At 46.4% G+C, this 25,719-nt stretch overlaps 1 protein-coding gene across 3 annotated transcripts in view; it reads right to left on the reverse strand.

Annotated features, from left to right (window-relative positions):
* LIPA (lipase A, lysosomal acid type) overlaps positions 1-25,719 on the reverse strand; it is a 118,499-nt gene that overhangs the window by 16,479 nt on the left and 76,301 nt on the right. For 2 of the 3 annotated variants that reach the window (XM_060241295.1, XM_060241296.1), the window contains exons 2-4: positions 5,120-5,228; positions 1,701-1,818; positions 89-287 (exon numbers count right to left, since the gene is read on the reverse strand). In XM_060241295.1, coding sequence (XP_060097278.1) covers positions 89-287; positions 1,701-1,818; positions 5,120-5,221 — 419 coding nt within the window. In that variant the 5' untranslated portion in view covers positions 5,222-5,228. Of the gene's footprint in view, positions 1-88; positions 288-1,700; positions 1,819-5,119; positions 5,229-7,606; positions 7,655-25,719 lie in introns of those variants that run through there. The other variant, XM_060241297.1, reaches the window with a different exon arrangement.

Below are 25,719 nucleotides of genomic sequence, written 5' to 3' on the forward strand. Positions count from 1 at the left end.
CTACGAGCATGCAATTTTCCTACAGGTAGGCAACAGGAAGAACTCAACTGGAGCACATAACAAATTATCACCAAGATTATCACTGTACCTGAATGCCCAGAATTCTTCTTGCTTCACTGTATAGTTTCTGTGCTTTTGAGACCAAGTATTACCTCTGCTGTTTCCTAACCAAACATCATAGCCAGCATCAGCCAGCATAAATCCCAGACTGTTGTAGTCGAAATTGGTCACCCAATTACTGCTATCTGCGAGGAATCCGTGCTGCAGGAAAACCACTGGCCTAGAATCTGAAAGGAAAGCATATTAACATTGTTCACATTCTGTTGCCAACTCACAATCCATCAGAACTCTTTATTCTAGAACAGGTGACCAGTGTTCCCTCTAAACTGAGTTAGTGTGAGCTAGTCTCCAGCTCACACATTTTTGTCTTGGCTCAGGAAAAATGGCCCCAGAGCAAACTAATTTATGCAATAGCTCACAACTTTAATGCCAGTAGCTCATGAAGTAGATTTTTTGCTCACAAGATTCCACAGCCTAGAGGGAGCATTGCCTCATCACCTACAGGCATAAGGAGTGCAGCAGGTACAGCCAACAGTTTAATAGGAGGAGCTTTCACAAGTGGCAGCTTTTGGTCTGAAATGAATCACTTTGGACTTCAGAAATCTAAGTAAAGGAACATTTAAATTGCAATTTATATTTGGAATTTTGCAGCTCTTCATCGATTTGCAAGTATGGGAATTAAAACACCAGCACCCATTCACTTACTTGCATCTCTCTGACTGCATGCCTTGGAACCTTCTACATTACAAATATGAATTCAAAGCTTTGCTTAATGGTTTATCTCTGCAAGAAGCATCGTTAAATGTGCCAAGACGAGACAAGCACTCTAAAGGCGACCTTGAGATCTGAGAGCAAGCATTACTTGTTCCAAAGGGATGTCACCTACTGATTAGGAGACCAAACACATATGCAGTACGAAGTTTTGGAGGAGAGTTTCATGGATACTGTGGAGTGCCAAAAAGACAAATAAATGGCTTCAAATCAAGCCTGAACTCTTCCTAGAAGCTAAAATACCAAACTGATGCTATTCTGTTTTGGTCATATTATAATAAGACAAGAATCTCTAGAAAAGACAATAATGCTAGGAAATATTGAAGGCAGTAGGAAAACAGGAAGACCCAAGATGGAGTGATACAATACATGACTGGTATCAAACAGAAACACATCTGAACAGTATATTTGTATGAGAACAGCATGACTATCAAGTGTATTACTTCCAAATTAGGAAGGGACTGACCCAACACTAGGATAAAAAAAATGTTACATTACAATATCCAAGACTTTCCTTTCTCTATCAAGATCTTTGGAGAGACAATCCATTTTGTGGGAGAGGAAAAATGAATTCCTTAATATATCCTTTGTGTGTATCAGGATCAAACAAATTGCATATGTTTTCCTTAGCCACTCTTGACATATGCCAAGCAAAAGATAAGCCACTTTTCTAAAAAGCTTATTCTCTACGGCAGGGGTGGCCAACAGTACCTCTCCAGATGTTTTTGCCTACAACTACCATCGGCCGCAGCCAGTATGGCCAATGGCTGGGGCTGATGGGAGTTGTAGGCAAAAACATCTGGAGAGCTACCATTGGCCACCCCTGCTCTACGGTATTAAAATGTTTCACACACATAAAACACAATTACCTTTGCTCCACCGGCCTCCTTTCCCATGAGGTATTCGATTAACATTGAGGATATACCCATCCTCCGTCTCTATTTCATATTCCTCACTGGGATATCCTCTAAAGGAAATAATTTCACTCTGGAGAAGGAAGAGCACAAGCATTTTTCAGATGAAACAGTTAAAAAGTGAATGCAGAATGTTTACAAGGACTGTTTTTCTCTTCCCATGGAAGCCAGCAGGGAAGTATTCCCATTGCTGAAAAATGGGCTGAACCAGCAGAAAAGACAAGAGACAGCAACATTCTTGTTCTTTTCAAGGCAATCACTCCTTTGCTAACTGTAAACAAAGTTAAAAAGCCATTGTGGCAATCAGTTCAGGAATCTAAGTATATTTTATTTAAACCAACACAGAGCTGTACATCTGAGGCCATTCGGCTTTACTGCAACAATTACCATCTAACTGGAATCTGCAAAGTTACTCAATTTGCCATAAGATCTACATTTTACCAGAGTATACTTATCAAAGACAAACTCAAATGATTTGAGGAGTATCAATTGAGTTTTGAATGCCTGCATACATAATTCAGCATAACTAAGGACTTAACACTGGACAAACAAGGCTTAACTCTGGAATTCTGTGACCGGAACTCACAGTATGTTTTTTGAATCTAAATAAGATAAAGGGATTTAACTCTCTGCCCATGCTCTTTCCCTGATTCAAAATCTACATACTCCCCACCCACCCACAAACACATGCTGTTTTTAATGCAGGAAGAAGAGAAGAGAAAGATATTGAAGGAAGTCATAATGTAGTCTCATGGCCCAAACCCTGTGAATGAATTTTAGGGCTGGAACACACATTAGGGGCTCCAATCATGGAACTCCCCACAATCACATGCAGTTTACAGCATTCTTAAAATATTCTAAAAGAGAAACTTCTGGTTAGTCAGAGCACATTCTTGTGAGAATCCAATGGTCATATCAAGGCAAATAAGGCCACAAGAAGAAAAAAAGAAGTGGGATAAAGGTGTCGAAACTAATCTTGTGACCAGAATATTTTTGTAAAGAAAGTTCTGAACTATGAATTGACTGGGACACAAAGGGGAAGAAGATTAGATCATAAGACCAGCACCCATAAGGGGACCTGTAAGACAGAACAAGTTAACTTTAAATCCACTACCACCCACCAAGCATAGTATTTACTCCAAAGGAAAAGAACGACTGAGGGGTGACATGATAAGAGGTTTACAAGATTATGCATGGGATAGAGAAGGCAGAGAAAGAAGCACTTTTCTGCCTTTCTCACAATACAAGAACTCGTGGGTACTCAATGAAATTGCTGAGCAGTCAGGTTAGAACAGATAAAATGAAGTACTTCTTCACCCAAAGAGTGATTAACACATGGAATTCACTGCCACAGAAAGTGGCAGCTACAAGCACAGACCGCTTCAAGACGGGATTGGATAAACATATGGAGCAGAGGTTCATTAGTGGCTATTAGCTGCCTACAATTTTTCACACTCCTGATGCAGCAATTTGAAAGATGCCACAGAACAGTATTCAGCAATAACAATAGATGGAACTCTCTTTCTGGAGCAAGTGATGCTCTGTATTCTAGGTGCTTAGAGGTGGGGCAACAGTGGAAGTGCTTCTAGTGTTCTGGCCCTACTAGCGGACCTCCTGATGGCACCTGGGGTTTTTTTGGACCACTGTGTGACAAAGTGTTGGACTAGATGGGCCGCTGGCCTGATTCAACATGGCTTCTTAACTTTGAATACAACCCCCTCCCCCCAAAAAAGCCTGTGGCCCTCAATTTAAAATAATCCCTCAAGAGAAGTCAGCCAGCCAACCAGAACATGTCTTCCCCACATCAGCCTCTAGCTTTCCATTCCAGCTCCTTCCTCACCTGCAAGCCCCACCAGCTACAGCAATCTCCACTTCTCACCCCTTGCAATTCACAGCACAGCCTTGAGAAAAGGAGCACCGTGCAACAGCTACAGCAATCCCTCTGCTGGCTAATGAACTAAGTGGCCATCTCTTCAGTTCAACTGTATGTAGCAGCTGCTGCCAGCCTTGCCACTTGGTGGGGTTGTTGACTGTCTTCGTGCTACCCCATGGTATGAAGCAGAGCGCTCTTCCCCTTGCTTCCCTCCCCCATGACTGTAGTCCTTGAGCTTTCTTCCCTCGCTTCCACTCTGCTCAGTACAGCACAGGTCCACTTTCTTTCCTCCTTCCTTTCCATCCACCCTGTCTGGGGAAGGCCTCACCATGTGTGAGACTGCTCTTAGTCTCCTTGCCACCAGAAAGGCTGGCCTCTCTCCTTCCTGCTCAGCTACAAAGCATCAAGGGAATTCATCTGGCATTGCTTTCAGCCGGAAGGAAAGGAAAGGTCCCCTGTGCAAACACCAGTCATTTCCGACTCTGGGGTGACGTTGCTTTCACGGCAGTTTTCATGGCAGACTTTTTACGGGGTGATTTGCCATTGCCTGAAGGACTCAGCTAATGGAAGGTAAACCCCCTTGCCTTTCTGTGCAGACACCCCTATCTTAAAAACAATAACTTTATATTCCAGTAAATTTGTATGGAAGTTAATGACGCCCCCTCTTCTTTTAAAAAAAAAAACCCCTCAAAGCAAAAACTAGCCTTGTTTGCAGGCTAGTATGGAACACATTTTTGCTAACTGCTCTTCAACAAAAAAATTAGACACAAAAACAGTACTCCAAAACAGGCAGTTTTAGTATATATGTAGGCAGCTGCTCAAAAAAGTCACAGTTTGCATTTGTGTTCAATAGGCACTTTCAGGAGAATGTGCTACTACAGTTCCTCACACATAAGCACACAGATGGAAAAGTTGTTCTGTTCCCATTTTGGTGAGAGGAGGCATTCCAGTTTGCTGCACATTATTTTAAATGGCTGACAGAGGATGCTGTTTCATCCTTGGGCAGGATAAAAAGTACTGAACTCCTAAACTGGGATCAGAATCCACTTCAAGTGGGAAAGACTGCTTAAAATCCCAAAAATTCTGAATATGCTCCTTATTTGTAACTGGCCTTCTCTAAGACCCTGTGTCCCTGGTTTAGAAACAGCAGTACACATCGCAGTTGGTAGTTTATCGAAGAAATATTCACAAATCACAGGTCACAATACTGCTTTTGATCAGTTCCAAGAAACAAACAGGAAGCTATGGAGAACAGTGACCGCCCACCCGATTGTCCAGGCAACAGAGATGCATTCTCCCTGTCTCACCCTCATGATCAGCAGAGGGAAGGTACAATGGATATAGACAGACACAAAAAATGAGTGTGAGGGAGAAATGGGAATTTTTCACACTTCTGATGCAGCAGTTTGCACACCAAAGATGCCTCAGAGCAGTACTCAGCAATAACAATAGTTGGAGATGCCTAGTAGAGAATATAAATAACATAAGGGTAGAGACTTACAATGTTCATGGCTACTTCTGGATCCACATGACTTCTTTTCACAAATGCTTCTGAATTTATGAAGCTTTGAGCCAAGCCTGACACAATTATGAAAAGCCACATTGTTGGTCTGTATAAAAACAAAAGTAATCTCTCAGCACAAAAATACAAGATTGCTTCCTCAGGAGGGAAAATTAATAATTTACCACAAAGCCAACACACACAAGCAGTGAGAATGTGCAGTTAAAACCAAAATGCGCTCCTTAGAAACAGCAGCAGATAAGGCACTTTAAACGTACAGAGCCCTGCTTTAAAGAAGGCACACATCAGTCATAAATGCTTGCCTCTACGAAAGCACCGATGACCTTTTTTTGCTCCTCCTTCCTGGCAGAACCTGCCTCACTGGTGAAACACTGAAAATACAGAAAGTCCTGTGGAAATCCCTTTATTTTATTCTATTATCTATTATGCTCGGAGCCCTGGTTCAAGGACAGGGCTATATAAAGGTATTAAACAGGAACGAGAAAAGATAACGAGGATGGTAGATGCAGAGGAGGGAAGGCTTTAACTGTAGCAGCAAATTGCAAGGAAAATTATGTAGATTGGAATTTATTATTGCACTCATGGGTAGCTAAGTACTGTCAAATAAACTTGTATAATAACAGTTATTATTGTATAATAACAGTGAGACAGTCAATCAGATTAAGGCTTTTATCCTGCCTCAAGGGCCACAGGTTTCATTGGCAAGAAAGAGTCAACTCTGTTTTGAAGGCTGCAGCACTTCCCAACTCACAGGCTAATGTGAGCATTCCTAGCCAGAAGTTATGATACTTATTTGCGAAACACAGCTGTCTTTAAAGTTCAAAATGCTTCAAACAAGCAAGCAAGCGAAGTTCTCGCTGTAAAATATTGTTTTTAAAGAGGGTTTATTTTCTGCTAAAGATTACAGAGGAGAATACACGCCTGTTACAAATGCCACTGTGGATTTACAATCTTGTTCTGAACTGGTGCTTTGAGGCAGTGGTCAGGTGGCTAAGGCAGAACAATCTGAATGCAGACAAGACAGAGATAACGCTGGTCAGTTAAGCCGATATTCAACCCACTTGTCCTAGATAGTGACACTGGCTTTTTTTCAGAGGATGTTAAGAGTTTGGGAGTTCTCCTGGCCCCTGCCTTGCTGTTTGAAAAGCAGGCTGGCATGGTGGCCAGGACCACCTTGTCAGCTGCATCTGATTCACCAGCTCTCTCATTACCTAGACTCAGCCAATCTGGCCACACTGATCCATGCTTCTGTAAACCTACAGTTGGATTACTGCAACATGCTCTACATGGGGCTGCCCTTGGAGACAACCCAGAAACTACAACTGATCCAGAATGTGGAAGCCCTGCCCCTCTTTGTGCCTTTTACTGTAGAAATCAAGGCTTGAAGGCTGGCAAAACTGTTGTGGTCTTTATCAGCAAAACAGCATGCACATTTACTTTTCTATTAACTGAGAAATATTACCTTGCCCTGTAACAACCAGGAGTTACTTCTGGAAATTTCCAGTCATTTAGTTCCATGTAAATCTGAATAGAATTAGGCTGCAAGCCTCACTTTACTCAATGGAATACTTAGAACAAACAATGGAATCCCTAGCCTTAAAATAAAAGATCTTTTGTGTTGATACTGGCTGGGCAGTCACTCTGAAGGGCTTTTGGCAAAATGTATGTAGGTTGGGGGGGGGGGAGTTAAAATAGATGATCTAGGTTTGTCAGTCTCACTGAAGGAATGGGAGAAAACGTATAGGGTTTCTAATATGTCATTACACGCGGGGGTTAGACAAAACTGACCTACAGGATACTTTCCAGAAAAGGGGTGGAGAGACAAAAGCATCCCAGCTTCTTTAGTAGGATGTCCTTATCTCCTTTCAACTGGACAAAGAACAGGTTACAAAAAGGAATGTCGAAAAGAACAAGATGTTACTGCCATAATGCCAGGCAGAAATTAAAGGAGCAAAAAAACCCTACCGTAGTGAGTGGGAAGGAGAGGACCAACTACGGCATTAAAGACAGATTGACTGGGGGGGGGGGTCCCCCCTCCCCAGGTGCCTTCCTATTTGCTATCAATTCATCTCTACTCCACACACACACACCCTCGCCGCAGATGACCTTGAACTTGCAAAGCTATCACCATCCACACACACACTTTGCAAGACCTTTCGAATAGGCCTCCCCCTCCAAAGAAACGAAAAGCAATGCCAGGAGAACTCTGCCAAAGGCGGCTTTTCAGCACTGCTGCCTGCACGGGTGGAAGCCGCCAGAAACCAATTCCTCTTTCCGTGGGATTTCAGCGTGGCCCGACCCTATCCACGCTTCATTTCCAAGGGCTACAGCTTTCTCTCCCACGCGTTTACTGCAAACGAACCCTAGTCAGGACTCAGAAGGCTGCAGGCCCAAGGGAACCAGGAGCTTCCCGAGCGTTTTCCCCTCCCTCCGAGCCAGGCGTCTTTCCTCCCGAAATCCACTCACCGGGTCCTGAAGACAGCGGCGAAATCAGGAAGAGCGGTCAGCCGGCCAAGCTCTTATTACTCCACCCCGAGCCTCTCTATAAAAGAACATGCGGCGCAACCAACCGAGGCCTCGCCCAGTCTCCTCAGGCTATGCGTCTTCTCCAATCAGAGCTCAAGGACAAGCTTGTTCCCCCGACCCCCTTCCTGCTGGCTCAGTCCTCACAGGCAGTTGAGGAGAGCGGGGGCGGAGTTGACGTTTTCCGCTGCAGAAGTTCCCGCTTCCTCTTTTCCTTGCACTAGCTGGGTGAGGCTAGCCTGCTGCTGATCCTGCGCTTGACTTGCCATAGAGATAATGTAGGGCAGGGGTGGCCAAACTGTGCCTCTTTCATACATTTTGTGTGGCTCTCAAAGCCCTCACCGCCCTGTTGACTGACTTGGAAAAGGCATTTCTCTCTTTAAATTACTTCTCCAAATCTAGGCAAACCAGCTTGCTGCTTGAAGAATGCATTTTAAGTTAAAGTTGTTTTCTTTCCATCTCTCCTTCCCCCATGTATTTGCTTGTCTGCCTGCTTGTCTTCCTTCCAGTCTTGGGGCTCTCAAACACCTGATGTTCATGTCTTGCGGCTCTCAAACATTTGACCTTTATTCTATGTGGCTCTTACATTAAGCAAGTTTGGCCACTTCTGATGCAGGGCAATGGTTTGCCCCCAGGGCTTGGTATATTAAAGCAAGGGGAGGGAGGCACCAAAATTAACTGACAGGCGGTCATGGTCATGGGTCTAGGCCTCGCCCCAAGGCAGATTGAAGCTTGCAGGTCCCAGAAAGCCTCAAGTGTATTAAGTTGTGGGCTTACAGTTCACAGGCAGCCTCTGGGTCTTGTAACTGGGAAAGGGAGGGAAGACTTAAACGGATCGCTGATGAGGAGGTGGCACCTGGGCAAAAAGCATAAACGGCCTTGCAGCAGGAGGGAAGGAATTCACTCTTGGAGGCACAGCTGGAGGGAAACTGCTGCTGGCAGTAGTCCCTCATCCAGAGAGGGGGGTGATTGTGGCTTTAGCCTAGCACAGGGGTGGCCAGACTCGCTTCATGTAAGAGCCATATAGCATAAACATCAGATGTTTGAGAGCTGCAAGACACAAACATCTGAGAGCCACAAGGAAGGCAAATAGATGGAGGGAGAGGTGGAAAGAAATCAACTTCAAATGCATTCTCCATGCTGGGTAGGGGCTTCAAGAGCAGCACAATGTATGTGAAAGAACAATATGTGGCTCCCAAGCAACAGTTTGGTCACCCTTGGTCTAGTGTAACAGGAAGTAAAAAAGATAAAACAGTTGGGGATTTTTGCTGTTTTGTTGCCAGCTCCTGTTCATTGCCTTGTATTTTATCTAATTTAATCCATCTCTATTATTACCAAATTATTTAATAATAAATCATTTTTGTTAGCTACCACAAATACTTTGTCTTTACAGTTTAGATTAATAAACAGTAGGGTTGCCAAGTCCAATTCAAGAAATATCTGGGGACTTTGGGGGTGGAGCCAGGAGACTTTGGGGTGGAGCCAAGATCAAGGCTGTGACAAACATAATTGAACTCCAAAGGGAGTTCTGGCCATCACATTTAAAGGGACGGCACCTTTTCAATGCCTTCCTTCCATAGGAAATAATGGATAGGGGCACCTTCTTTTGGGGCTCATAGAATTGGGCCTTGGGGGATACAAGGCATACACAGAAGCATCCAGAAAATTGCCAAATTGTAAAATGGAAATTTCTAGTTCATCTTAGGAAAAACTCTGGGCGTTTAGTTATTCTTGTTTTGTTTTTGGCAGTAGTCACTCCCCTGTTGCTACAGGAAGCATCAATTGTCAGAAACACTCCTTCCCATGATAAATGGGTAAAAGTCCTTTCCATGTTCTGTGATCTCTGTACCTACAGCAATCTGTCCTGTGCTGCCTTCTAAAGTATAGTGTATGTAGCAATTCTAAAAATAACTTAGAATTTAATTGAATGTCTAATTAATTTGATCATAGAGCTGCAACTCTCACAGCAAGCACATTCAGCAGCAAAAATATATAAGGCCTGGTGGCTGGCCAGACATTTGGAACCTTGTTTTTACATATATTCTAAATACAGCCCTTTCCTGGATGGCCCTGGCTAGCCTAGTCTCATCAGATCTCAGAAGCTAAACAGGGTTTGCTCTGGGTAGTACTTGAATGGGAGACCACCAAGAAAGTCCAGGGTTGCCACACAGAGGCAAACCTCTGAACATCTCTTGCCTTCAAAGCTTTACAGGCTCTTTGGAAGTTGAATGTGACCTGATGGCATTTCACACACAGCACAAACAAGAAAAACTCAATTATATCTCTTACTAGTAGTCTTCCGTAGGAGCCCCGTAGTGCAGAGTGGTAAAGCTGCAGTACTGCAGTCCAAGTTCTCTGCTCACGACCTGAGTTTGATCCTGGCAGAAGCTGGTTTCAGGTAGCCAGCTCAAGGTTGAGTCAGCCTTCCATCCTTCCGATGTCGGTAAAATGAGTACCCAGCTTGCTGGGGGGGGGGGGGCGGGGAGTGGAGTGCAGATGACTGGGGAAGGCAATGGCAAACCACCTGGTAAAAAAAGTCTGCTGTGAAAACATTGTGATTTGACATCACCCCAGAGTCGGAAACGACTGGTGCTTGCACAGGGGACTACCTTTTCCTTTTTAGTAGTCTTCAACCTGTCTTCACCCCTGCCCCCGGTAACAGCCTGGGATCTGCTAAGCTGCAACCAGATGACAGGAAGCCACATAGCATCATAGGCACATGACATGGGGAACTTGAGTTATGCTCTCACTAATGTCAAAGCCTGGGCTGCGGGCAGCAGGCAAAGAAAGTTGGGAACAGGAAATAATCTGATTCCCAGGAGAAATACTGCAATGAGAAAAATGTTCAGAGGCATGGAGGAATCCTTTCTAGCACCTAAGTATAAAATGGATTTCAAGTGTTCTGTCCACCTTAGAGGGGTGGCCTGCAGCAATTAGTTCTACAGATTAACAGTTGAGCTGTCAAGCTCTCAAGAAGAATTCACATTCACATCAAGTTACACAGCTGCGCCTGTCTAAAAGGGGAGAATCAGGCCTGCTTTGGAGAGAAGCAGAGCCATGCAATATTGGGAGAGCTCCCACAACCCCGATCACCCAAAGATTCACAGAAGCAAGTACTGAATTCAAGTATAATTTACTCATCAACAGACAGATAACAAGCAGTTAACAAAACCTACATAGCATCCCCAAAGACAAGAGAACAAAGCAACAGACTCCTACAGAAAGAGAGAGAGAGAGAAGATATACCTGACAGCACAACTATGAAGCCTGGGATTAGATGGTCTGGCCAGCAGAATCTCCTCAGGATGAGAAGAGGCTGATTGCTGATTTTGGGGCTCCCTCTTATACTATTTTACACTTTCCCCCCAGCAAGCTGGGTACTCATCTTACCAGCCTCAGAAGGATGGAAGGCTGAATCAACCTTTGGCCGGCTGCCTGAAAACAGCTTGCACTGGAATCGAACTCAGGTCGTGAGCAGAGAGTTCAGACCACAGTACTGCAGTACTGCTGCTTTACCACTCTGTGCCATGGGGACTGGGGAAGGCAATGGCATACCACCTTGTAAAAAAGTCTGCCATGAAAACGTCGTGAAAGCAACGTCACTCCAGACGACTGGTGCTTGCACAGGGGACCTTTCCTTTCCTTATACTATATTCAAACCAACAGTCCTACGGTGCCATAAGACATCATCCTCAACATGTAGTTAAACATTCTGTTCATGTTGCAGGCAGTGTTCCCTCTAAGCTGTGGTAGTGTGAGCTAGCTCACAGATTTTTAGCCTTCAGATTACACATTTTTGTCTTAGCTCAGGAAGGATGACCCCAGAGCACACTAATTTATACAGTAGCTCACAACTTTAATGCCAGTAGCTCACAAAGTAGAATTTTTGCTTACAAGACTCTGCAGCTTAGAGGAAACATTGGTTGCAAGTGTTCCTGATGGATAGGACAGTGTAGATCCTCCTTCTGGTCTTATCTGCACTTTAGTAACTATGTTCTCCTAGGGCATGCCTTGGGATGTTTGTTCTCTTTGAAACAAACAACTGACTTTCATGGGTGATAAACTGAGCCTCCGCTATCTCGAGCCAGTCAGGAAGTTACACTGGTTTCAGAGACAAGGAGGCAGGCTTTGGTTCTTAGAAGGCCTGGAGGATTCCAGTAATTCCTGGATGATTACTGTGCTTTGGTCAACAGGAGGCTCAGTTAAAGCAGACTAAAAGGTAAAGGTAGTCCCCTGTGCAAGCACCAGTCGTTTTCGACTCTGAGAAGTAGGCTAATGGCTAATAAAAATGCAAGGAAATGGCTCAGAAATGCAAGGCTGGTTTTCAGTTTGGTGCAGTGGTTAAGTGTGTGGACTCATCTGGGAGAACCGGGTTTGTTTCCCTACTCCTCCACTTGCAGCTGCTTGAATTGCCTTAGGTCAGCCATAGCTCTGGCAGAGCTGTCCTTGAAAGGTCTCTGCCCCACCTACCTCACAGGATGTCTGTTGTGGGGGAGGAAGGTAAAGGAGATTGTAAGCCACTCTGAGATTCTGAGGGTGAGGTATAAATCCAATATCATCTTCTTCAAATGACTTCATTCTTCAAATGACTTCACCTTGCTGTTTTGCTGCTTCTTAGCCTGTCTGTAAATAGAAGTGGGAAGGAGGGCACCCTTGGTCTCTATGCACACACTCACAGCAGTTATTCAGTGTCCTTAAAATCCCATTCTGAAATAGTTTTATTACTGTTTTAATGGTTTTAATTTGATTTATGATTGATTCATAAATATATATTTTATTGATTGTAAGCCAAAATGCCCCGAGGATGGGGAATTGTCAGGTGGGCACCTAGCTTAGTAGGATCTTTTACCTATGTATACAAGATTCCACTTCCATAAATTAATGCTTAAAAGATTAGGGACTCTAAAACAATTAAAATTTATTCCAGAAAAATATAGGCTTACACACAAGATAAAATACTCATAAAATCATACATACAGTCCTAAGAAAAATAGAGAGAGAGAGAGAGACAACACATGGGTAGACAAACAGGGTGATATTTACCTATCATAGTCTTCAAGGAAGGCTCCAATGGTGACAAAAGAGGAAGGGGAAAATGGGACCTTCAACTGTGACCAGAATCGAGGATGGATCTAGACAGCAGAACTGGGGTACTGCTAGATGCACACATGAGTGGAGTTGGGTCAGGGGTTAAATAGACTATCTTAGACCCTCAGGGGATGGGAGGTACAGGGGTGGAAAAAGAGGAGGCTCTGCAGTGACCATAAGGGCTGGACTTCTGCAGTAGCCAATAGCAAGTTAATTGGTGGCACCTAATTGGGTGCCCATGTCTGACCAATGAACAAGCTTGGTCTAGGGGTACCTAGTTGAACTTTCAGATTGCAATGGACCAGGGTGAGGCTCCAAAATGACAGTTGGGGAGAAGAATGGGGGAAATTACTGGGTGGAGGTGTGCTTAAGACTATTGCTAGTGGGTCTACCTAGGTGGGAACATGTGCGGCCTAGGCTGCGCGAGCTGCACTGGCTGCCAATTGTATACCGAGTCCATTACAAGGTGCTGGTTATTACCTTTAAAGCCCTATATGGCTGAGGACCTGCCTACCTTAGGGACCGTCTCTCTCTATATGTTCCCCAGAGGGCACTGAGATCTAGTTCACAAAATCTACTGAAAATCCCTGGGCCAAAGGAGGCCAAACTGAAAGTAACAATGGAGCGGGCCTCTCGATAACAGCACCCCAATGGTGGAACCAGCTGCCAGAGGAGGTGCAGGCCCTGCAGGACCTTAATCAGTTCCGTAGGGCTTGCAAAACCATCCTTTTCCAGCCGGCATTTTAAGATGGAACCATCGCATCAATAAGCCATGTTTACATGTATATTAAGAATGTAGCACCATTAATTTATACTGTAATTTAAATTTTAAATTTTAATCTAATAGCTGTTTTTAGGAAATGTATTTTAATGGTTATGTTGTATTTATTGTTACATCATGGTGTGACCCACCATGTCCTGTAAGCCGCCCTGAGCCTGCTTCGGCGGGGAGGGCGGGGTATAAATAAAAATTTATTATTATTATTATTGAACTTATCTAAAAAGTTGACAATAGATGGCCAAATTGCTACCTAAGGTAACACCGGTTTACACAAAGGAACTTGGCTCGCTGAAGATGGTCTTCCTCTTGTTCAGTCTTCTTGGTACCAGTCTTTGTCTTGAGTTCCATTAGACAAAGGTGTAGGCGGTCTGGCAGGATCCACGCCTAAGATAAGCTTGATTGCCTTATGCAGAAGTTGAAGCAGCTGTTGGATATGGAGTCAGGAAAACAAGATGGATTCTGGTGGTGTTAGCCTTTGGTTCATGGAAACAGGCTGGAAACTGTTTGCCTGTACAGTTCATGGCGGCGTGGCTTCTTCCACTGCAATGGTCAATACTGGGCACATAAGGAGCAGCTGGAAGCTCGTCTGTAGTTCTGGCTAACACCCATCCAGAGATGTAGAATGCTGCTGCAAAGCTGAGGCTTATAGTATCCACATAAGCCTTAGAAACAGTGGGCAAAGTCCACTTCTTACAGCAGATGTGTGCGAGTCAAAACTCCAGGCACCCTGGCAACCATACTGGTGATCATGATGTCCCTGTGTATGAAAAGTAGGGGGCTTTTTCTTACATGATATGATGTACACTGCCCTGAATCCTGTGCACAGTGGAGTGTGGTTTAAAAACCAAATAAAGAAAATTCTAAAAAGCAAGGGGGCTCCCTTGGGGCTTGTAGCCAAGAGGGTGGGGCTCTACAATCCACCCAAGAGTTCCAAGTCCAGCTCATGGGGTGAAAACCCCTTATCAGTTCTTTCCGGCTTGAAAATGTAATCCAATAGTGCATGTGCAGATAGTAATGGCAAATCACCTCTGAACATCTCCTGCCTTGTAGTGGCTGCAACTTGGCAGATAAAAAAAGCATACAAGCTTGACAGGGCCCTCTTGAGGTCAAAAATACTATCCTTTGAAGACTGTTTTACATTAGCTATGTTCTCTTTCGACTTCCCTTAAATACCTCCAAAGATAGTTACTTCCCAAACAAAGGTGTTATCTAAACCATTTAGAATTTGTACTTATTTTATTTGTAAATCTTCATATATGTGGCATTTTCTGTGGACCAGTGGTAGAAAGTGCTGTCAAGTCCCAGCAAACGTACGGTGACCCTGTAGGATTTTCAAGACAAGAGGTCTTCAGAGGTGGTTTGCCATTTCCTGTCTCTGTGTAAGGTCACTGCACTCCTTTGGAGGTCTGCTCTCCAAATACTAACCAGGGCTGACCCTTCTTCGCTTTCAAGATATATCAAGATCAAGGTCAGCGCTTTTCTGTGGATCACCATGGTCTATTCTTCTTTCTTCCTTGAAAGTAGATGTGTTGCTTTCATAGACCAGGAAGTATGCTGGTCACACAAAACAAAAGAAGTATCCTCCTTGTACAAATCCTCCTTGTGTTCAAACTGCTGGAGAAAGTGTTTTAATTACTCAGATTTCTTCTTTGCCCCCCAAGGTCGGAATAAAGAGTCAGACACAATGCATTGGAATAAAATTGGGCCACTTTATTAACTAACAGCATAAACAGCAAGGGTACCCCACCAGCGGCCTGGCCAGGGCTAGGGGTCACCACGACCACTCCCCTGCCATTAACGGGCGAGAGACCCAGCCCCCCAGCCAGAGCTGAGCGACTCAGCTCCCTCCAGGCAGGCCCAGCAGGGAGGCACGCACCAGAGGGCCCCAAACCCAGACGCACGTCTCGCCAGAAAGGCACCCTCTAGCCGAGCCTCCTGGACAGTCTGCAATCTCCAAACCCGGGTCTTCAAACCCCATGTTGTTCATGCCAGACCCCAAATTCCCCAAAAGGGGGATGCTTCGCAGTCCTCCCCTAGCCGCATAGTGTCCTAAACCCCAAAAACCTGCCACTACTAAGGCCAAGTCTCTACTTAGGGCTTAGCGCCCACCAGGAGGCCCAAAGCCACCCGCAACCCTTGCTACAAATCTCTCAGGAAAAGCATATTACCCTTTTCTGAGAGATGGACCCCATCCCCTCTGTAGAGGCCAGGACATCTTACCAAAATATCCAAATGGGGCAAAAAGTGGCCCAAACCCCTTTCCAGCAGCTTTTTAATTTCCTTGTTGGCCTTATATCTAGCCCTTTCTATAACTGCGGGGTCCAAAGCACAACACTGTCGTAATTCAGAAGCTGGGACCAAGTGCGCAGATCCAGCCCACGCACTGGTGATAAGAGAAAGATTTACACCAAAAGAAAAACACACACATGCACACAAGGAGGCGCCTGGAAAAAGTTATCTAGTGTTGCGCAAATCAGTCAGAAGCTTCTTCATAACTCAAAAACTCTTTATTATCTTCTTGGTACATTCTTAGTTCCTACAAAAAGCCCTACAAAAGACAAAAGACGCTACAAAAGAAGACAAAAAGACAAAAAGACAAAAAGACCCCTCCCTATACCGAGGGCTGCCTTTTATATCTTTCATGACTTAATAACATGCCACCTATACCAGCCAATTAATTACCCTGTGTATTCTGCCCAGAGACAGTAGCTCACACATGCGTACAATAAAAACACCAGCAAGTTTCTTTGAGACATAAATCAAACTAGGCTGCAAAACATCCCGTCCAAGTTCTTATCTCTTTCTGTTCCTCAAGCCTGCATTCCAACACACTTCTATGTACTTAAACTGAATGAATCCCCACATCTCCTCTGTTTTTATTTATTTTATCAACTATTAAAACTAAAGAAAAACATTAACTACATAACCTAAATACATTGATTAATGAAGGAATACATTGAATATAAAACAAGCTATTAATAATATGAATATCATAATCACTGCCATTACAAAATTTCCCAACTACTCCCAATTTGGAAACCAGGATCATATTTTAACCATGGCTTCCTCTATAACCCTTGATTCACTTATAAAAACAACAAGATTGATTTAAAAAAGATATAAAACCTCATTCTATAAAAATAAAAAATCTAAACCAAGACAATTCTAAAAAACAGTATTCATTACAAAATTCATTTCAATCAGCAAAGCAGCAATAGCTATTTTAAAGCATTAGTAAATAATTCTATATCTTTAGAAATGGTTAACAATATCAAATCATTACTAACAAAAATCATAGTAAGAATAAAAACTTATAATATCCAATAATACTATCTGTAACTTATTCAGTGCTTGCTTATACATATATGTGTGTGAGTGAGGATTACATGATACCATAATATCAGAATGCTTAACAGTATACATGTCATAAGGACTAAGAGCAATTAGAGTACATTTGCTTCTCTAATAAGAAAACAAAACCTTATAAGCACTATGTTTACAAACAAAAATATACCATATTTCAAACCATAACTATAATTTTCAGTTGTTTCCACGTTTGTCTTTCATTTCAGAATTACATTTTCCACCCCAACTGTTACTCTTAACATTGAGATTACAAAAACAATTCAAATTCTCTACGCCATGGTTTGACACATCGAGCAGGGATCCATAGAACACCCTGCCACGTTGGGGGAATCCATAGAAGTGCTTTCTTTAATGCCACTGCAATATATTCTCTTCCTCAGGTGATCAGGAGGACAGGACCTTTCCATTCAGGATAAGGAAACTTCTGATAGGTGACAAGTGATCTAGGCAGTTGTTCTTCTGACCTAAAATAAAGCTCAACAGGAATATGAGACCCTGTTATGGGGAATAAACACAAATTTAAAGCATAAAGCACTTTAGCCATGACTGTGGGAACATCTGCCGTTGGAATCCCTTTCCCCTCCGTCTGGCAATACAATAGCGATTTAAAGATCAAATGAGCTCTCTCCACAATAGCTTGACCTGTTGAATTGAAAGGAATACCATGAGTTAATTTTGTTCCCCACAATTGACAAAAATCTGCAAATGCTATAGAAACATAGCCAGGTGCATTGTCCATTTTTAAACATCCTGGCCTCCATAACTGCAAAAGCTCAAATACAATGTTGAATGACATGACATGATGTTTCTTCTTTCATGGGCATAGTCCAGATAAAACCCAAAGATGTATTTATGGTGAGATGTAATTTGTTGAGAGGAGCTAATGTTGACACATGAATCACATCCAATTGCCAAACCTGGTTGGCCTAAGCTTCTCGAAAATTCACTGCATCAAAAAAAAGGCTAATAGAAGTCTTACAATAAGAAAAACACACAGATACAATGTCCCTTGCTTGTAACATCTGTATGGAAAACAGTTATGCAAAGTCTTTGCAGACTGATGGAATGCAGCATGTGACTGAATAGGATTGTTAAACAAGGAAAAAACATTATTCCAAAGAGATGCATCTGCACGTGCATTTCCTTTCACCAACATCCCTGGTAGACCAGAGCGGGAACGAATGTAACAAAACAGAAAGCTCTTCTCTCCTGTAATAAAAACTGCAACTGACAAAACATTTCATACAACTCTTTGTCAATAGATGGAACCAAATAAAACAAAAGTAAATGCATCATTAATCAGAACACATATTAAGTATCTACTACAAGAGTAAAATCATTATTTTTAAACAACTGAAATGCTAAAATTATAGCAGCCAATTTTGACCACTGGGCTGATGACTGTGAATCAGTAAAGTTCACTTCCCACACCCTGGAGATCCATCTGTAAAAAGAGTTAACACATTTTGCAAAGGGTGTGAAAAAAAGCAAGTTAGTTAGTTAGTAAGACATTTGGAAAAACAATAACAAACATTTATCTTTGGGGGGGGGGGGTGTTACAAAGGATTGTTCCTAGAAAACCCTCAAAAGCTATTTGGAACTCTGAAGTAGTCTGCAACAACCTGTGAAAAGGGAAAATAAACAGCATTAATATCTTTTTCTGTTAACTGGATTGGATTACTTCTGGATTTTAAAAAACAAGTCAGAGATTGCTATAATCTTTGAGTACAAGTTCTTTGAAAAAGTATGTGGTAGATGAATCCATTCCACAACAGCAATTTCTTCAAAGGTAGACTTCAATCTTTTCTGCAGGAGATGAATGTCCAGCAAGTGCTAAAAATAAAGGTGACAGTTCCATGGTTGTAAACGCTAGGAAGGCCTAGCCTAATTAATGTTTCCCAATGTACTTTGTAATTGTATCAATGTCAATGTCTTTGGGAGTTATAATTGTGGAAAAACTGGAATTAATGAAGCTGTGGAAAATTTGTGCCTTAAATACACATAAGGACTTTGACGTTGAATCTTTTCTGGTGCAATCATAAGCCATATTCTTGAAACACTTGTTACTAAAAAAAATCCACATGATGACTTAATGTCCACTTCCAGCCAGCAGAATGTCATCCATATTTCCAGTGTATAGGCAGGGCATGTAATGACACTGCTGGATTTAATGATCCTTGAGCAGCTTGAACTGCAGCCGCCAGGAGGCAAGATCCCACATTTTGGCACACTTTGAGCATAGATTGAATATCAGTGGTGGGATTGTTGTAGATAGGTGTCAAAGCTGCCTTGCAATCCTCATTAGCATTTTCAAAAGCCAATTGCTTTCCAGCCCCAGCACTGTCAATCTGCCTCTGCACTGCCCTCATAAGTCCATTAACAGATTCAGCATAGGGTTCTGTGGTGCCTTGGCGTGTGTTAGCAAAACTAGCCAAGGAATTCTCATTAGCCTCTGGGATTTCTTTATAGGCCTTTGTGACAAGTGAGGACAATTGAGAGAGTGCTCCATCCGTCAGCACTGCCTTCTGTACGGCTGCGATACAAGGTACTGATTCCTCCAGCTCATTCAGAGTCTGGAATGTATCAAATCTGCCACAAACAGCTAGCTCTCCTCCCCCACTTGAGCCTTCTGGAAAAACAACTTCAGTTTGGCCTTGATGTTCTGTATCTGGGCCTCCTCAAATATTTGCATCCCCCTCCTCCAGTGTCATGGGTGCTGGGGACCCTGCAGAAGAAACCGAGCCTGCAGAGCCTGCAGAAGGAACTGTGCCCCTGCCACCTGCACCAGTGCCCCTGCCTCCTGCTGAAGAAGATCCAAGCCCCCCTGCCTCGCCCTCTCGGGTGGTTCGTGTGCGTGACCGCCTTCGTCAGGACCTCAGGGATCGGAGGAGGGCGGCACGCTCACAAGCAAGACGCTCCCTGAGCCCTGAGTGGTGAAAGGATTCTGGCCCTTCTAAGTGTGAGGATGCTTAAGTTTCGGCAGGATCCTGGCTGCTGCTCTGAGACAGCAATTAGCCCAAATGAGCAACAGGCAGCAGAGGGCTATATAGCTGTGGGCTTTGGGAGGAGGCTTTGTGGAAGCAACTAGTCATCTCTCTGACATCCTAGCATCCACTCCGGCTTGACTTTGGTTCCTGACTCCCTGACTTTGGCTTTTGACTTCTGGACTCCCTGACCTCGGCTTCTGGACCTCGGACCTGCGATACTGGCACACTGATTCGGATTTGGCGCCTCGGACCCTTCTGCTTACTGGCTACAGACCTCGGACTGCCTCTGGACTTTGCCTGACCCGGCCCCAGCCGTGACAGATTGCTTCCACCCACAAACACCCACTCCACAGGATGGAGGCTGAAGCAAGTGAAACCACCGAACTACTGGCTGCGCTCCAAGCCCAGGTACAGCAGCTAACACAGGCAGTAGTGCACTTGCAGCAACAACCTGTGGCCAGTGCTCCAGCCAAGTGCCAGTTCCCCCACCTGACAGATTTGGGGGTGCCGTGGAAGAATTTCCTGCTTTCCTGGCACAGTGTCAGCTGTACTTTGAACTAAGAGCACGGGACTTCCCCAATGACAAGACGAAGGTGTGTTTTATTATTAGTCTGTTAAAGGGGCAGGCGGCCAAGTGGGCCACACCCCTACTGGTTGGGTCCTCTCCCCTACTGACTGATTACCAGGGGTTTGAGACCCACCTGTCTGCTGCCTTCTCCAACCCAGTCCAAGCAGCCACAGCCAACCGGAAAATCAGGGCCCTGAAACAAGGCCAGTCCTCGGTGGCTCAGTATGCCACCGAATTCAAGCTCCTGGCCCAAGACTTGGCGTGGAATGAGGCTGCTCAGATGGACCAGTTTACTGAGGGGTTGGCAGAGGAAGTCCTGGATGAACTGGCCAGGGTGGAGCGGCCCCCCACGCTCCAGGAACTTATCACCCTCTGCCTCCGCATCGATGGCCGCCTGGAGAGTCGCCGCCAAGCCAAGACCCGAGGGCGCCAGCTCCCTGCGCCATGCCACTTGGCTCCTCTCCCATCCCCAGCTAGTACCAGAGACGAGGGTGAGCCTATGCAGCTTGGAGCTGCTCGACCCCGCCTGACTCCAGAAGAGAAGGCCAGACGCCGCACGCAGAACCTGTGCCTCTACTGCGGCACGGCAGGCCACTATGCCTCTGGCTGCCCTGCTAAACATCGGATACCCGGACCTACATTGCCACCGCCGCCAAAAGGCCAGCCCCAGGCGTAAGTGGACCCTCCAGCCTGGGGCGACTAGCTGGGTCCTCCGAACAGCAGACTGATACCCCGGGCCCGTTCCTGCTACCAGTCAAACTCCGTCTGCCTGATGAACGCTGGCTGTTTGTATATGCCATGCTGGACTCGGGAGCGGCCCACTGTTTCGTAGATGCCGCCTTTGTAAAGCAGCACCAGATTCCAGTGCAGCCAAAAGAGACTCCAACACTGGTGGAGGCTATCGACGGGTGCCTCCTCTGTTCTGGCCCCGTCACCCAGGAGACCTGTCCCATCACCTTCCACGTCCAGCAGCACCAAGAACAGCTGCAGTTTGATGTCGCCTGCATGCCTCGCTTCCCGTTGATTCTAGGCCTTTCCTGGCTGAAGCTGCACAACCCCATTGTGGACTGGGCCCAGCAGGAACAATTTGCTGCGCTTACGGCCCGGAGACGAATGGAAGACCGCGTTTGGGACCCGATACGGGCAGTACGAGCACCTGGTGATGCCCTTCGGATTGACCAACGCCCCCGCTGTCTTCCAGAGGTTCATGAATGATGTATTCCGGGACCTGCTCGACCGCTTCACGATCATATACCTGGATGACATCCTAATCTACTCCCGCAATCCTGCCCAGCACGCCGAGCACGTCCGCCAGGTCCTGCAGCGCCTACGAGCCCATGGCCTCTACGCCAAGCTGGAGAAGTGTGACTTCGACCTGCGCTCTGTCGAGTTCCTCGGTCACATTGTGTCCCCACAAGGGATCCTCATGGACCCGAAAAAAGTAGAAGCGGTCCTGACCTGGCAGGCTCCTCAGAATCGCAAAGACCTGCAGCGATTCCTTGGTTTTGCCAACTATTATCGGCAATTCATCCCGGCCTATGCCTCCCTGACAACACCCCTGACTCAACTACTCCGCCCCAAAGAACCCTTCTGCTGGTCCCCAGAGGCCGATAATGCCTTCTCCACCCTGAAGACTCGCTTTGCCACCGGGCCACTCCTGAGATACCCTGACCCCCAGCTTCCCTTTACGGTGGAAGCTGATGCCTCCAACGTGGCCCTGGGAGCAGTGCTGTCCCAGCACGAGGAGCCGTCTCAGCCACTCCAGCCCTGCGCCTATTACTCGCGCCAGCTCACGGCTGCGGAAAGGAACTATACCATCTGGGAGAGGGAGTTGCTCGCGATCAAGGCGGCTTTTGAGGTTTGGAGGCACTACCTCGAAGGGGCTCGCCACCCTGTTCAAGTGCTCACTGACCACCGGAACCTAGAGCACCTCCAGACCACCCGCCGTCTCAACCAGCGCCAGATCCGGTGGTCCCTATTCTTCTCTCGCTTTGACTTCCGGATCTCCTACATCCCCCATACCCAGAACCGGAAAGCAGATGCGCTGTCCCGGAAACCAGAATACGCCCCTGCTTCAACTGAGGCCGTGCCCGCTGCTCCCATCCTGCCGCCCTCAGTATTTGCAGCCACCTCCACTTCACCCACACTCGTGGAGGACATTCGTGCTAGCCAGGCCAACGATCCCTGGGTCCAGCAACACCTCCAGGCACTCCAAGACGACTCGGCAGGCGAGTTCACGACTCGAGGCGGTCTCTTGCTACACCGCGAACGCCTCTATGTGCCTCCCGGGCCCTTGCGGGCAGAAGTGCTTCGCCTGACCCATGACTCGTTACCCGCCGGGCACTTTGGACAGCATAAGACCACCCACTTGCTGACGCGAGAGTTCTGGTGGCCACGAGTTCGCTCCGATGTTGCCCGCTATGTCAGCTCCTGTGATGTCTGTCGGCGGGCCAAAGACGTCCCGGCCAAACCCTCGGGGTTGTTACAGCCCTTGCCCGCACCCTCAGGACCCTGGGACACCATCTCGATGGACTTCATTACAGAACTCCCACGATCCAAAGGTCAGACTTGCATCTTGGTGGTCGTCGACCTATTTACCAAGATGGCCCACTTCATTCCGTGTCCGAAACTTCCCACAGCTCACGAGACAGCCCAGCTCTACCTGCAACACATCTTTCGTCTGCACGGACTCCCAGCCCACCTGATCTCAGACCGGGGCCCCCAGTTCTCCTCTCGGTTCTGGCAAGCCCTCCATTCCAGCCTGGGTACTCGAGTGCACCTGTCCTCAGCCTACCACCCACAGACTGATGGTCAGACAGAGCGCACCAATGCCACGCTAGAGCAATATCTCCGCTGCTACACCTGCTACCAGCAGGACGACTGGACCAGTCTGTTGCCTCTAGCGGAGTTTGCATACAACAACGCGGTCCACTCGTCCACCCAAATGACCCCTTTTGCTGCAACCTACGGGTACCACCCGCGGTTCTTCCCAGCGATCCTGCCACCCACGAATGTCCCCGCCGTCGCGGCCTACCTGCAAGAACTCCGTGCCAGCCAAGGCTTGCTCCGAGAGCAGCTACAGCAGGCCAAGGAGGCATATAAACGGGCTGCGGACCGAAAGAGGCAAGAAGGCCCTCCAGTGCAGCCGGGGGATCAGGTGTGGCTCTCAACTCGCTACCTGCGCCGGCCTGGTCGGTCTCACAAGCTGGATGCACGGTTCATTGGACCCTACCCCGTCGTAGAACAAATAAACCCCGTCGCCTTCAGGCTCCAGTTGCCACCCCACCTCCGCATTCACCCTGTGTTCCATCGCTCCCTCCTTGTTCCAGCTGCACCCCCTGACCCAGCTCGGCCTCCTTCCCCACCGCTGCCACCACCGGTGTTGGTGGATGACGAGGAAGAATATGAGGTGCGCCAGATTCTGGACTCCCGGTACCATCGTGGAGGCCTCCAGTACCTTGTGGACTGGGAGGGATACGGCCCAGAAGACCGGTCCTGGGAACCTGTGGACAATCTTCATGCCCCGGACTTGGTGCAACGATTCCACAGCGACCACCCCGACCTCCCAGGCCCCTCGACGGAGGGGGGCCCTGGGGGGGGGGGGATAGTGTCATGGGTGCTGGGGACCCTGCAGAAGAAACCGAGCCTGCAGAGCCTGCAGAAGGAACTGTGCCCCTGCCACCTGCACCAGTGCCCCTGCCTCCTGCTGAAGAAGATCCAAGCCCCCCTGCCTCGCCCTCTCGGGTGGTTCGTGTGCGTGACCGCCTTCGTCAGGACCTCAGGGATCGGAGGAGGGCGGCACGCTCACAAGCAAGACGCTCCCTGAGTGGTGAAAGGATTCTGGCCCTTCTAAGTGTGAGGATGCTTAAGTTTCGGCAGGATCCTGGCTGCTGCTCTGAGACAGCAATTAGCCCAAATGAGCAACAGGCAGCAGAGGGCTATATAGCTGTGGGCTTTGGGAGGAGGCTTTGTGGAAGCAACTAGTCATCTCTCTGACATCCTAGCATCCACTCCGGCTTGACTTTGGTTCCTGACTCCCTGACTTTGGCTTTTGACTTCTGGACTCCCTGACCTCGGCTTCTGGACCTCGGACCTGCGATACTGGCACACTGATTCGGATTTGGCGCCTCGGACCCTTCTGCTTACTGGCTACAGACCTCGGACTGCCTCTGGACTTTGCCTGACCCGGCCCCAGCCGTGACATCCAGCACAGCAGCTTGGAGATCTGTAGTTAATTGTGCTGGCCTCTGCATTTTTGGAACAAGAGCAATGCTGTTGAGTAGTTGCTTATTTGACTCCGAGCCATCTGGTGATTTAGGGGGTAGATGAATTTCATCATGGCCAGAAGATGTAACACAAAACCCTGAAGGCAATGGTAGCAGAATCTGAGGTAAGATGCCAGAAAGCATTGCTTCAGCCTCTGTCTGCAGATTAAATAGAATGTTGGTGGGCTTAAGCCCTTCTAAACAAGCTTTCACTTTGCCCCAGGTACACAGAACTTTGGCTGTGATTTTTGGATGATCCTGAAAAGCATTCCCTATTTTATGCCAGTCTTGTATATTTAAAGTTTCACTCTCAGGAACACACAGAGAAATATCTGTTATAGCTGTAACTAAATCAAAAACATCAGACTTTTTAACAACAAGTCCTTCTTTGGAAAGAAGACAGTGTAAATATTTTCTGAGGCTGGCTTGGGCAGCTGATAAGGGAGAACCCATTTTTTCAGGGTCTGTGTGCTCTTTACTTGACAAATCACACCCACCGTTGGGATCCTTGACCGGATGAATAAAATGTCTTTGAAGCCCTTCCTCGGGCGGAGTGGAGTGATTTTCAAGCAATAAATCAGCCTGAGCAGCACATAACATAGACCCCATCTTCACTACAGTGTGTGTGTGGTCTAACTTGACAAGCCAACTCACCCCCAGGGACCTTGACCAGGTGAAATTCGACGTCGTAGCCCTCGCCGGGCGCAGGGTGTGAGTGATGATCAATAAATCAGGTTATCTTGTCATGCTATCTCTTCTGTGCCTCGCTGAGGGGCACCAAATGTCGTAATTCAGAAGCTGGGACCAAGTGCGCAGATCCAGCCCACGCACTGGTGATAAGAGAAAGATTTACACCAAAAGAAAAACACACACATGCACACAAGGAGGCGCCTGGAAAAAGTTATCTAGTGCTGCGCAAATCAGTCAGAAGCTTCTTCATAACTCAAAAACTCTTTATTATCTTCTTGGTACATTCTTAGTTCCTACAGGACCAAAAGCCC

Source organism: Heteronotia binoei, chromosome 6, assembly GCF_032191835.1.
Source record: "Heteronotia binoei isolate CCM8104 ecotype False Entrance Well chromosome 6, APGP_CSIRO_Hbin_v1, whole genome shotgun sequence".
NCBI classification, from domain to species: Eukaryota; Metazoa; Chordata; class Lepidosauria; order Squamata; family Gekkonidae; genus Heteronotia; species Heteronotia binoei.